This window comes from Tauraco erythrolophus, chromosome 8, assembly GCF_009769465.1.
Source record: "Tauraco erythrolophus isolate bTauEry1 chromosome 8, bTauEry1.pri, whole genome shotgun sequence".
NCBI classification, from domain to species: domain Eukaryota; kingdom Metazoa; phylum Chordata; class Aves; order Musophagiformes; family Musophagidae; genus Tauraco; species Tauraco erythrolophus.
In genome coordinates this window covers 5,642,586-5,656,880 of record NC_141472.1, presented here as the reverse complement: position 1 = coordinate 5,656,880, position 14,295 = coordinate 5,642,586, and the positions used below count along the sequence as shown (strand labels likewise).

The 14,295-nt window shown below is 42.4% G+C and overlaps 1 protein-coding gene across 1 annotated transcript in view; it reads right to left on the bottom strand.

The window, feature by feature from the left end:
• Window positions 1-546: 546 nt before the first annotated feature.
• IFT54 (intraflagellar transport 54) overlaps window positions 547-14,295 on the bottom strand; it is a 46,691-nt gene continuing 32,942 nt past the window's right edge. The window contains 6 exon segments of the mRNA XM_086615792.1: window positions 547-692; window positions 695-718; window positions 721-779; window positions 3,196-3,227; window positions 3,229-3,333; window positions 3,335-3,421. Of these exon segments, the coding sequence (XP_086471918.1) occupies window positions 616-692; window positions 695-718; window positions 721-779; window positions 3,196-3,227; window positions 3,229-3,333; window positions 3,335-3,421 (384 nt within the window). The 3' untranslated portion in view covers window positions 547-615.

The following is a 14,295-nucleotide window of genomic DNA, read 5'->3' as shown; positions in this document are numbered from 1 at the left end:
TCCCTTACACGGTGATGCTCGTATGGCATTTTCAGTTGCTCCTAATCAGATTCCTGACAGCTCTGAAAACATGACATCATCTCTATAATGATGCAAAGAACTGCAAGTTACACAAGCCTTTACTTCTTCATCTTGTGGCATTGTTTGTGGATAATTTGCCTGTTAATAACAAGCAGGATCCAGGAACTTCTGACCTGCAGGAGTGGGAACATTTCTCAAGGGAGCAAAAGAAATATCTAATATCCATTTTTCATGACAGTGTGTTCAAAAGTAACCTCAGTGGAAATGTGGAGAAGAAGGAGATGCAGAGAGAACTGTGCTCAACAGGCAGGGAGGAAAACAGGATTGTGAAGACCTGGTAAGTGAGTAACAGCAGTTCACATTTAAATAAACAGTTATTTTAATACCTCTGCAACTTAAGCATTCAAATTAATATAATTTTATCCTGGGTAATATTAACATCTAAGATCAATGCAATAATAGGATTTTAATAATTTTTAGGCTTCTGGTCTCTAACCTTTTATATCTAACAGGCATATCTAGTTTTCTCTGGTATTTTGTCTCTATTTGGTAGGAATGTCAGTCAGTCCAAAGGCTTTTTTTTTTTCCTCTTCTTCACCTTCTTGAAGACACATTTATGCTAAGAACCATCCTCCGGATTTTTTTCTTCGTTCTTTAAATATTAGCTTTACAGCACAGATCTTGTCTTGCTGGTCTTAATCAACTGCTCCAGTTCAGCCAGATCAGCTTTTAATGGTTCTACAGCACTGTCTGTGATGCTGAAAGACATACAAAGAGCCTGAAGTTATTGGAACATTATGCTGCTTCAGGTTACTTAAGTCTCCAAGAAAGTACATTCGTACCTGAAAGTTTGCAAAGAATTTAAGTTGTGCCCACCCTTCCTGAAAGAAAGTTTAGAATATGAGCACGAAGACAAAGCTAACAACATGGACAGAGAAGGAATATTGTTCACAAGAGATCACCCACAATTCAACAGTAAACAGTCACTTCTTGCCTAATCCAGCTTTTCTGCTAAGATCTCTTTGCTTTGCTTCTCTTGCTTCACCCCACACCATGCATACATGTAGCACTTTTCATTTTACCCAGCCAAAAGCTTGCAACCCACCTAGCCCAGGGATGATGGCAGCACTTGACTCTCTGAGACATAACCCAACAAGGACCAGAGGAGTTGTGGATACCCCATCTTTGAAAGTGTTCAACAGTACGGCTGATTGGGGCTTTGAGCAACCCGATCTAGTGCAAGATGTCCCTGCCATGGCAGGGGAGTTCGAATGGATGATCTTTAAAAGCCCATTCTGACCCAAACCCATTCTATGATTCTAAGGACAACCCACCTTTTACAGGGGCCCATGGGTCCTACCACGATATACATGGTAACAGCCATCCTTTGGGCCTCACCATGAGAGCTTTAAGGAGAGAAGTATGTGGCAGGAGGGACAAATGCGCTGTGGAGGTTGCGGCCTGCCATCAGCTATTTCCTACAACACACTAGCCGCTGCCAGAGCACAAAACTACAGCAGGCAGACGTCTGAGAAGAGGCAAGGTACATGAAAACTGACCCCTGCTAGCTGCTGACAAGGGCAGGCAATCCCACACTGGTCGGAAATTTAGTAAATCCTATGCTAATAAACCACAAGTACAGTGACGCATCTGAGGTGAACGGGGCCGTCTGGCTTTAAAACAAACGTGCCCCTTTCGTAATGCTTTGCTGATCTTCAGGAACGCTGAACAGGCAGGGAAATGACAGACTGAGCTAGCCTGCTGTCATTCTGAATTACCCAGTCACTTTGCGGGCTCATTAGCTAAAGTCCGCATTCAAAATCATTTAGTTTCCCTCTTTTCTACCACATTAGCATAAATCACGAGAAGCATCACTAGAAATTGCACTAACATTTCCCCCACGGGATCCTTCAATTGTCTTTCACAGAAGCAAAGAAAACCAAAGACACGCATCCAAATTCCAGTACATATGGAGTATTGTCTCTTCGTGTCTGATACTCTGTATCGTTCCTGAAGGAACTGGACATGCCTCAGCACTGCCCTGATCTGATTAGGATCTCATACGAAACTTAGTGAAGTTGGAGAGGGATATTCTGCAAACAGTCTCAGCTCATGAAGGGAGCTGAGCAGCTCTGCTGGGTGCTGGCTGCCCACAGTCTCACCCAAAACAGCTGGGTTTAACACAAATCTGCAAACAAAATCAGCTGGGCAGCTCCTTCTTCCCACTCTCCTCTCCTTCTGCACCAACTCAAGGGACAGTCTTGTCCTTAGCCCGCTTTGCCTGGGAACTTCAAGGGACACGTACTGGGAAACACGCTGAAGCACAAATGACTTGTTTGGCAAGGCCAAAGTGGGTCCACCTGAGTAAGACATGCCTGGAGAAAGGCCCTGAGACTTGCTCAGTGTCATCCGGTGGGGTGCAAGGTGAGTCAATGCCTCAGTTTCTCCAACTATAAAATAAAGCCAAATGCCATTTCCTTCTCTTTGCAGGAGTGGTGCATTCTGAGGCCAACCAAACTTTTTAAAGCCTGTCAGTATTTTGGGACAGAAGGCGCTATGTAAGGCAAGGAATTAACATCATTACACTTCATATGTGAACCAAGCCCTAATTCCCACCCCAGCCAGTGGACTAAGCCAGCAGCTGTAAATTTCCAACATTTAACACATTTCTACCTACCAAGACAGGACTCAGCTCAGAATACAACAGAGACTTGCTTCTGCATGAACAAAGCATGGCAGTTCGGGGAGCAGCCAATCTGTCTAAGCTGACTGTGAATCCAAGAAGATCAATATCTAGCTCATCTTATGATCAGAGGACATACACTGGAAGGGACGTTCTGTTTTTGAGGAGCATGAAGGCCCATCAGTGAGACAAGTAAGGTCAAAGAAGCCGTTCTAGGCTGACCTCCTTGTTTCTATTATGCACATCATAATAGAGCCCTCTCGCCTCACATAAACATTTGCATCTCTGCTGTCATGTGCATCATGTGAAATTGAGCCGAAAAGACCTGAAGACTTTAACACTTACAAAACAGTTCAGACTGCAAAAAAAATTTCCCGAAACCACAAAAATGACTGATGAAAAATTTGCTTTGAAAAGTGAGCAAAACTCTCCCCTCTCCAAAAACAGAAATCTGCTTGGAGAGATAAATCAACTTCCCTGACCACACTCACCTTTGCTCTTTCTGCAGAGCTTCTGCGTGCTGGTCTGTTCTCCTGCCGCCACATCTGCAACTCATTCTTCATGGCATCCATGTCTTCCTGAATGTAATCCATGATCCTCCCAAGCATAAGGGCACTCCGGCACAGAGTCCTGAATAGAGACCTGAAACTTCTCAATTTCTTTGGCTACCAAGTCTCTCTCTTTCTTCCTAGCTGCTTCCGATACAAAGGGCTTCTCCTAATGGAAAGGATGAAGGAGGAAAGCATCAAAACTAGGAAAAATGCACAAGGTATTGGATGAAGAATGTTTTAGAGACTGCTAACTGTGAGCGAGTCCAGAGGAGGCCACAAAGATGATCCGAGGGCTGGAGCACCTCTGCTATGAAGACAGGCTGAGAGAGTTGGGGCTGTTCAGCCTGGAGAAGAGAAGACTCCAGGAGACATTCTCGCAGCCTTCCAGTACCTGAAGGGGCTACAAGAAAGCTGGAGAGGGGCTTTTTACAAGGGTGTGTAGTGATAGGACAAGGGGCAATGGCTTTAAACGGAAAGAGGGGAGATTTTGATTAGATAGAAGGAAGAAATTTTTTACATTGAGGGTGGTGAGCAGTGGAACAGGTTGCCCAGAGAAGTTGTGGCTGCCCCCTCCCTGGAAGTGTTCAAGTCCAGGTTGGATGAGGCTTTGGGCAACCTGGTGTAGTGGAGGGTGTCCCTGCCCATGGCAAGGGGGGTGGAACTAGATGATCTTTGAGGTCCCTTCCAACCCAAACCATTCTATGATTCTATGAAATGTTTACGACAATCTGCAATGAAAGAGAAGAAACAAAGCAATAGTCTAGAAACGTGTGAGCAGAAAGCACGCTATATCCAGGTCACCACTGTGACGGAGGACTGCTACAAAACTGTGCAATAGCATCAGCAATATTCAATTGCTTTTCAGATCACAAGAGTGCCAATTAGTATTTCATCCCATAAATGATCTCACTGATTTTCTCATTCTTGACATGATCTTTCCCAAAGCAGTGGGTGCAGGGGGGTGAAATCCGTTGCATTCAGTCATGGGTTACTCCAACCTATTTACATATACAGAAAGGGAAATTTCTGTGGCTTAATGTGATATCATTAAAAAGAAGCTCTCAACGGACGTGTAATACTCAACAACACTTTGTCATCAATCTGCTGCTGTCGTGGCTGCCAATGTATTCGCTGTGTAAAGCACACGTCCGTCCGTCCATCCATCCATCCATCCATCCATCCATCCATCCATCCACCCTCCCCCTGCGCACTCTACAGGGCAAGGCTGACCGTCACTGCATCACTCCAGAGACCTGCACCACTCCAGAGCCCTGCACCATGACTCGGTGGACTGGCACTCACTCACTGCTGCAAGTCACTGCAAAACAGGTCACGTTAAACTCTGGAGGAAGGTGATTATGAAATCTGAAAGGCAGTAACTTGGAGAAGCGGAAGCATCCTCACTCATGATTTATAGGCTACTGCACCATAAATGTTCATTGGACCTGCTTGCCACAGTGGTTTTTTGCTACTTGGAGCTCCAGGGGATGCTGAAGGGCATGGCCTCCTGCGAGTTTCTCTAAATCGGTCCCTTCAAGATGCTTCTCTCCCTCCACTGTCTGGATCTGGATTTCCAGCTCCTAATGCTGATCCTAATAATAGCACGCTCCGCTAAAATAGACGGCGGTTACTCTATGCCTTGTACTTCTGTTAACGGTGGTTGTAAAATCATGCAGGCTGCAGATGTGGCCTCAATAAACTCCACTACTCAAAAATAATTTGGTCTGGTGAGCGCTTCCCTCATGTGCAGCCAGCAGAGTCTCTGTGGTCAATCTCCTGAAGCTTCCTAGCTTACTGCCAGTTAAATACAGGGAAAGTGTTTGCTAAAGTGGTGAAGTCACGAAGAGCAAAAGGATGCCATAAAAAGAGCAAAGCGATGCCACGTTACTAACACGCTGTAATAACCTTATTCCAGGAAAGCCTTCCCTGAAAACAACAATCACCATTAAAGAAAAGTTCGCTGCTTTCTCTCCCCTTCAAGAAAAACAACCTAATTTTCTTTCTTTCCAAAAGCCCTACAGGTCGAATTCCCAAACCGACTTTTTCTTTAAGATACACAAAGCTTTAAGTAAAGTTTATTTAAAGTCATTTCGGTCATTTAATGCATGCCGGAAAACTAGAAAGGTCTTTCTCTACCACCCCAGCCACAGGATCAACCAATTCCTAAGCACAGTTCCTGGCGGCTATATAAACACGGAGGTGGCAGCGTGCTTCTCTCTTGCTGGGACACAAAATCTACCGCGCTGTCCCCTCCTGCCCTCCTACCCAATTGGCCCTGTCTTCCTGTGCGAGCTGTGGGCTGTTTGTTCAGCTGCGTTTGGAGGCAGCAGGGACTACTGCCAAACACATTTCAGCAGCCCTTGGCTCACTGATGAACTCAGATATATATATATATATGTATATTTTAGAAAAATACTTCTAAAGATTTGAAGGCTGAGATTTACTTACTTGCGATGCTTGTGTTCTACCACACACGCGGCGCAAGAAAACTGTGGGACTTCGGAGTTTACTGCGATTTTATAACGTTAAAGTTGTTTAATTAGGAACTGGGCTGAAGTGACAAATGCTGCTGAACTTGTGACCTTTGCTTCCTAAGTCGATTCAGGAGTGCTGGCTAAACTGTTAAAAACAACACTCATCTTAATTCCTTCTCACTCGACCCGTACCTCTCTCACAGAAGCAGGTGTTTCATTATACTCCATTACTTAAAACACGTTATTTAGATACTTTCTGGAGCCATCCATAAGTTTGCTCTCCTTTATGACACAAAGATGAAAGTGATGCTTCTTGACCCGTTTCATCCCCTGAGACCTGGTGAGCACCTCCATTCCGAGCACAGCTGCTAAGGGTCGAATAGATCTTCTCCCTCGGGTCTCCTCCTTGGCCAATGGTGTTCCCATCAATGTCGTCCAGCTTCTCTGCCTGTTGATCTTGAAGCTCCCCAGAGATGCCAGCTTTTGCCCAGGTGCCCCTGAAGGCACGGATCACAGGACAGGGTCCCGCACACCAGTCATTTACCAGGGCTCAGCACACATCTGAGGTTGGCAAGTTTCCTCTCCTGGAAATATTTTTTTGCCGCACCTAGTGAAGATGTAAGAACAGATCTGCACTCTCACAGTGTTTCAAACCCTTTGCTCTCTATTCTAATTCTGTTTTCTTAGTCAAGTTCTCACTACGTGTTGTGCTCCACCAAAGCCATAGGGAAGGCTATAAAGAAAATCACCTTCAGTTCAGCAGCAAAGCGGAGTTGTATCATATCCAACAGCTTCCCAGGAAGAAGTCCCACTTCCTCTCCTCCTAAGTGCACCAAATCCTTACCACCTTCCTCCCTGCCATCCATTATAAGAAGCCACAGCCAAGAGATAAGGAATTTGTTTCAAATACAGCTATCTCAGAAGCGAGAAGACTCAGCCAGTCCATTATCTGAGGATATAGTTGGGTGTGTGAAAACCTGAAGACTGCTTCATTTTTATTGCCCAAATGCCGACTGCAATGTTTTACGTTCTTGTAATGCTGGTGTGACCTCCCTGATACCAGACAGTCCAAGCAGCCACACTTCTCAACACCAGCAAGTGTGGTACGAAAATAAAAAAAAAAAGAGAGGTGAAAATCCCACAATTCAGTAAACAAGCAAACCAGAATTGTATACTTTAAAAGAGAGATCCAGCTAACAATTTGAAATATTCCATGCTAAAATACATGGCTGCTTGAAAAGCTCAAGTGGAAATAAAACACTGTGGGATACTTTTTATGAATCAGGAAGATGCCCTTAAAGTACATTAGTAAATATTCCAGAATAATTCCAATGTCCCCATAACTCCAGCACACTCTTTGTGCAGTTCAGTTCTTCAAAACTGACACAAAAGGACAAAATATTATCCCACCCAAAGTCATTTCAAGTACTGAAACATACTACCACTAAAAATCTATTAAATACTATTCGAACTTAAACAGGTACATCAATAGGCTTGTTAAAAAAATCCAAATCTTTGAAACACATACTATATGACATCAAAGTGCTGCAAGAAGTGTTTTAGTCTACCTCTCAGAAAGGAGAAGGACTTAAATTTCAAGCTCGCTTGTACTACCCTGATGCCGTGTTACATTTCCGGCAGTCTACAGGAAGCTGAGCTCAGGACAGAGAATTACCACCACGAAGCACTCAAGCTATTGCTGATTATAAGGAATTATTGGAGGGTGGGGTGTAAGGAAAGCCATACTGTCTGTTCTCAGTTTCATAGTTACAGTTATGGGTTAAAATATACACGGGACACTTTTAAATCACTAAGAATTATGGCAGATGGTTTATTACAACAGGCAACGTGGGTGGTAAGAGTCCTGAATGCCACCTTTGCTCATTTTGCACAAACATGTAACAGGATATATTCAGTTTGAAGAAAAATGCCAGAATCAGAATTGTTCCAGCCTATTTAATTAGGCCATACACCTCAATGAACTCTCCTTTCACAAAAGCCCAAGAATCAATAAATTATCCCCGTATAAAAGACTATATCACTTCTGTAGGCCCAACACGCTTCCTTTCCTGCGTGTTTTTCATGAGGCACCAAGATAAATGTTTATTTTGGATTCCTGGGAAAAAGTGCCTTTCCCATTACCTCAATGTGAACAGAACACAACGTGGACTCAGATGCAGGGACCCAAGAAATTAAAAAGCAGGCATTTTCTATTTCATCAAAAAAGGGGAAATTACCAACAGGGCTCCAGAAACCATCAGAATTTACTTGCGTGTAATTTACCCTCGCTAAAGCAATTAGTATAAATTTTGCAGTGTGCACAGCTCCATAAAAATGGATCACTCACAAGACATCCCCCTTCTGATGGCTGGGCTGCTGAGGGCATTTGAAGTCCTGACATCTTCTAAGCTACAGAGGTGACAAGATATTCCTTTTCCCCCACTGTTTATTTCTAGAAACAGGATTTGCTTACTTTTATACAGCTCCTCCTCGGTTTCCATTTTTTAATTACCAGCTTTTAAATATGAATCAAATGAGAAGAAACATCCATCAAGCACTTAATAGCTTCTACAGCCCCTTTTAACTATTGTATTATGCCCCATTATGAAAACAGACCCAAGTAATCATAGTTTTATTGAGCTATACCGTTTCCCCCCTACCACCTTCTACAGGGCAGGAGAGAAACTTCACTTTGGACAAGTAATTTTGATACGTTCAATGCAAAAGCAGGGTGGGTTTTTATATTGTAGAAAATATTTTTGATCATAAAGGGTGTTTTCTTTTCCTGGTTTTTACAGAGTCTGCATTTTAACCAGATTGTAACTATCCACTAGGGATCACCGAAAGAAACTCTTTCACAGAAACACAGGGAGAACAGTAAATGTTAAATCATTTCAAATGAACAGGATGCTTTTTCTGCTCATGCCAGGTACCGAGTTCAGTAACAGGACAAGGAATCAGAGACAAAATGTTCTTTACAATTAGATTTACCAGAGTTAGTCTGACCTGCTTCTGGGTTGAAAGGCATCAAAAGACAAAAAAATGGATAGCTCTTTACAGAGGGCTTTTTTGGGGGGTGGTGGTGATTTTCCTTCTCCAGTTCACATTTGATACCTCTAAAAAGAGCCGGACTTTTCAGCCGTACATAAACGCTCCACCTCAGCCCCGAGAGCCAGTCTGCCTTCCTTCAAACTCAATCCACATCGGGGAGAAGTCAGTTCATAAAGCCTCACGTATTAGATGCTACGCGGAATCCTACGAGTCCAACCACACACGTGCCAAGAGACAACTCTAGCAGTAATTAATGACAGCAGATAGCGTTCATTTAGCGATCACGGCATATTGGGTGCCAGTCCTGCCCAGCTTTCCTTTTCTGCTTACACTGCTGAAACTCTGGGTCCACGACCTCCTTCTCTTTCCTGTTCAAAAAGAATTTGCCATGAATGTGTTCCTGGAGTTAACTAACTGCTTTCACACCAGTCTATGCCCCAGAAGAATATCCCAGCCAAACCCATTGATAGGCTTCTAGAAATACGTGGAAGTCACCTGTACTGTGTCCTACAACACACTGCTGCTACCCAGCTGACGCACAACATCCTCTCCCAGGGATGGAAATCACAGCTGTCTCGCTGCACTTTTAGAAATCCTTTCTGTTTAATACAGCCATCTGCTGTCTCGTGTTGTATTTATACTGTACCCACAGGAGAAAACATTTTGTGTCCAAAGGCCACAGCAAAGGAGCCATGATAGCAGGAATATCACAAGAGTGACAAAAGTCCTGTTCCTGTGTTCGCAGCTTGTAACACGATTACTTGGGGAACCATGGGTTTTCTTCTGAGAGTTGGTAGTAGTGTAACAAGGACACTCGCACATACACTCGTTCAATTTAAGCTCCTGCGGTGTCTGTCCGTACGGTTCTTATTTTTTAGGAATTGCATGCTTGCATCAAAAATTTCTCACTGCAACTTTATTCAGATCACTGCGTTAACGTCACATCATCACGAACACAGCTGTCAAACAAAGATGAAAGCCCTTCTGCAGGTAACTCCTATTAAATTTTACTGTCAGCATTCTTTATGACATATTAAGCTGGCAAGATGCTGAGAAGCTGTGGTCTTGAATGGTGAGCCTCTTCAAAATACTTACATGGTGGGACATATGAATACATCTGGTTAACGTGACACGTTACTAATTGCATTGACTGGAGGGGACACCCAATGTCATGTGGCTGATGGATTAATGAAAAATCAATGACCTGAAGAACTTTAAACAAACAGAATCAGCAATGATTGTATTTGTTCTAAGCTTAAAAGTACATACTTAATTTATCACATTTGTAATTAAAGTTAATATTATCCAGGTGCTAAGCTATTTAACATCACTTGTTCCTTGCAGAAACCTCAAAGCTGCTTCTTTTCTGAAGCCTGTGAACTGTATTTGGTAGTGCAAGATGGGAATTCTGTGATCCCACTTGCTTAAACTGTTTAATAACCTGCCTACATTTTCCACACATCAAATAGATGAAGTGGAATACAAAATGTAACATCTGTTTCTTTCTCTGTTTAACATTAGAGGGTTAGATTCTAAACAAATACATTTAGGAAGTCTTTTTAGGAATTTGTTAGGCTGAACACAGCTAATCAAGGCAGCAAAAACTTGTGTATTTCCAGAATGACCTCTTTGTTTGACCTGAAAATTGTGTATATTATTTTAAGTTTCTGCACATGCAAAACCTAGATGAAAGTCCCAGTCTTCTTTCCTTTTCTCTTCTTTTTCTTCATTAAAACTTCTTAAAAAGCAAATGCATGTTTGGGAAACGCAGCACATAAAAGGTTTCAGAGGAATGCTTAACACAAATAAATGCCCCTCAGCAGTCAGCAGTTAGAACGAAAGGTGTGAAACATCCCCAAGAGTTCACCAATATTATTTGGATTAAGTATTAATTCACCAACTTCGTCTAATTTCTATTTGATTAATCCACAATAAATCAGGTACATCCATTAATCAATTTATTGCTGAATATTGGACTTTAAAAAGTACTAGCCAAAAGTTCCAGCGTTCAGTCTACAACATATTTTTTTCTTCCTTCATTTTCCCAGCTGGCAGAAGAACAAGGCTTTAAAGACTAATGAATATAACTAGGAAAATATTTCATTTATTTTGTGTATACGGAATAGTTTTAACAAAACGAGGGAAGATGAACATTCTTACTGACAGACACAAGGATAACCTTCATTTTATCAGATGTAATTTCCCAAAGCAAGTATTCCTTCAAATTTTCACTGGACTTTTGGTTACCTTACTCCAAAACACAGACATACAACTGCATTTTACTCTCCAATGCATAATACATTTTGGAATACAGTTGCATACTGATGTAGAAGATATTTCTTCTGGAGAGTTTGATGGAAAACAAAAAATAAAAGAGCTGACAGTCTGGGGAGAAATGGTCAAATCCCAGACTGATACTGCTTCCCAGCAGACTGCACAGCCAGACCTGGCACAAAACCTACGGCCATTTGAACAGAGCACACTGGCCAGAGTTCATTGACCCATTCTCCCAGTCCCATCAACAGAACAGGACATGGTTCCACTTGCCTGCCTAGACTGCTTGGCAGGAACAAACCACTTGAAACTCTTCTTTCTTTTTAATTACTTTTGCTGCCTCTCTCCAAAGAGATTCCACAGACCAGTAACTATTCCTCCCAAAACTGCTGGTCTGCAGTCTCACAAGAAAAAATCCTGCCCCTGTCTTCCTTGTGATGTTAGGAACATCCCTCAGAGATGAGACATGCTCGTGTTGCTAGGGCTACACAAGCACGACAGACCCCCACCTGCTACCCTCTGCATATCCAGTCCCTGAAATATTCCCAGAGGCAATGCCAGGTTGGAAATTTTTTACTTTTACTGTCTGCTGCCTCATAGTGTCTCTATCCTCTAAAATAAATTCCCAGGATTCAGTAATGTCTCCAGCTCATGTTTTCTGAACCACATCTGACAAGTCCCAGTCACCAACTCCAAGAATTTTTAATCATCTTTTCCATTGATTTTTTCATTTGCTGTCAGGAAAGCTACACTTCTCCTCTCTGGATTGCAACAACTTCTTCAACAGAATTTGAAAAGCAGTAGCAGCAAAGAAACCTACTGCAGGAGCAGGTCCAGCTGCTTGGATATGAGATCAGATGATATTCCAGGAGCTTAGCACTGTATGCAAGTTTTCACGTGATGGACTAGGAAGTCAGCACGTTTTTTTCCAGAATTAGTTGTCTATTATCAGTGCTGCTAACACAGATCAGGGCTTCAAAAGACGCAACAAAAGACAAACAAGGACTGAATGAATGTTTTAGGGACTCAAAACAGGCGACGGGACTCAATGGTTATTGTAGACGGACACAATTGCCCATGTGCATTTTAAAAAATCTAAGGGGTTAAAAGGGAATTGTTTTAGTTAGTTACTCTTATTCAGGAAAAAAAAAAAAAATCCAGAAAATTTAGCACAAACACCAGAGGAACGTTCCCGAGCATGAAATCCATGCGGTTTTGTAAACCCTCCCCCATTGTCCCTTTCTGTGTCCAGTGCTTAAGTGGACAGGACACCATACCAACAGTAGAGCCTACAGCGCAATTCGTTCTGGCGGGAGACACTATTAAATGAACTCCTAACGCTGTCCCAAACTTACTCTTGAGACTGATGATTCAACAGCACCATCTAGTTAGAGAAGCAGGAACAGCTGCATCTCATGTTCTGCAAGTGCCCGCTCAACTGCGCGTCAGGAGCTTCAGAGCTACTGCACAAACAGAGCAATGTGGACTTTGAACTTCCCTTTTCTTCCAACAGTTACATAAAGACAGAATTCATTCGGGCAGGCAAATTTTCACCTCAGAGACACTCATTAGAAACAGCCAACAGCGTTTCGGTGATCGGTACGCGAGCGCGACAAGCTGCGCGTTTATAATAACGAATGATGTATAATTCAGCAGGTTGGATAAAGCTGTAACTATTCATAAGAGAGTACGAACGGGAAAACTAAAGGTTTCCCTACTTTAAAAATTCCATTTCCTTGTATAATCTCACCCTTGAAACATGTGAAAGGAATTTTCTTCCAGCTAAGCAGGCCTGGATCTCAGATAGTCCCAAACTTCAGATAGGAAGATACTCCCGCAAGGGTCTGATCCGCCATCCCAACTTTCTCAACTTGCTGGGGAAGAAATGGAAAGGCTGTTGTGTGGGGCAGCATAACCCGTTACCACTAGATACGAAAGCATATGGGACTATCTCTAAAAGGAGAGAATTGCTGATTTTACCCTCCCAAAATTCCCATTTTTAACACTGTCACTCCTGCTGCAGATTGTAAAGGTGATTATAAAGCCATACAGGTTCTAGATAAAACCAGGCTTTTAAAACAGTCTACTGTCTACCATGGCTTTACTCCCTCAGGAATATTTTTTTTCCCGCTGTACGCTTTGCTCATAACCTATCACATTATCATTACTCATTGCCAAATTATTATATTCGATAAAGCCAAAAGAGGCAGTCAAGTGGCCAAGGCTTCCGAAGTCACTACTGATTTCAGAGAGCTATTTGAAAGAGCTTGATGCTCTGTGAAAAGCTGGACTCCTGAGGTCTGAGTTGCAGCATCTTAAAACAGTATGTCAAACTATAGATCATTACTGAAGAATATACGTGGTGAGAACCTACAACTCTGAAGGATCATTTAAAAAAGAGAGAAGCTGTGATCAAAATTGCAGATTTAAGAGTTCGTGAAAAGCACTTGCTTTTCCAAAACAGTAGGTATCTGCTGTATTTTTGTAACAGCACTCTGCGCTGCATTCCTCAGTGCCTCCTCACCAGCACATCGAACTAGTTCAGGGATTTAGAAACTCTCTGAAGAGCCAATGGATCAGAAAAGTACATCTAAATGCTCTGCCTTTTGCTGCTTCTTGTAACATGAGCTTTGCAAGGCTGAAAAAGCAAGAGCTCTCCAGTTGTAACAGGAAGTCACTGAAATCAGGAGGGTTCAGACCTTTTGCTTATGGTCTGTGATCACTACTAGACCCTTTATAAGCTGTCAAAACAAACAAAAAAAAATCCACAAAAAAAAAAAAACAGCAACAACAAAACTACCTTCCCTTTCCCAGCTATTGATCGTGGAAAAAATCAAATCAAATCAAATCATAGATTCAGATGTGATTGCTGGGGTATGCTAGGACATTACTAGAGAAACATTCAGTGATATGAAAATACTTTATATGGTTAACCGCACCAGAGATCCTTTTTTTTTTTAGACAGTGATAATGACTGCAGGGCAATGGGATACTGCTCTTCAAATGCCAGAGGACAAAAGTAAGATTGAAACAATAATGGTGCAGCTGTACAGATGCACAGTGTGCCCTACTACCTCTAGGGCCAGGCTGAAATCAGCAGACTTTGTTCTGGAAAACAAAAGAATAGGCTAAAGAAGGCTCCTTGAAAAACTGTACTAAAATCACAGAAATTAAAGGTAAGAAAGAGAGAGCACTACACAGAGAAGGTAACGACATCTGACAGACTAATGGAGAAAAAAAG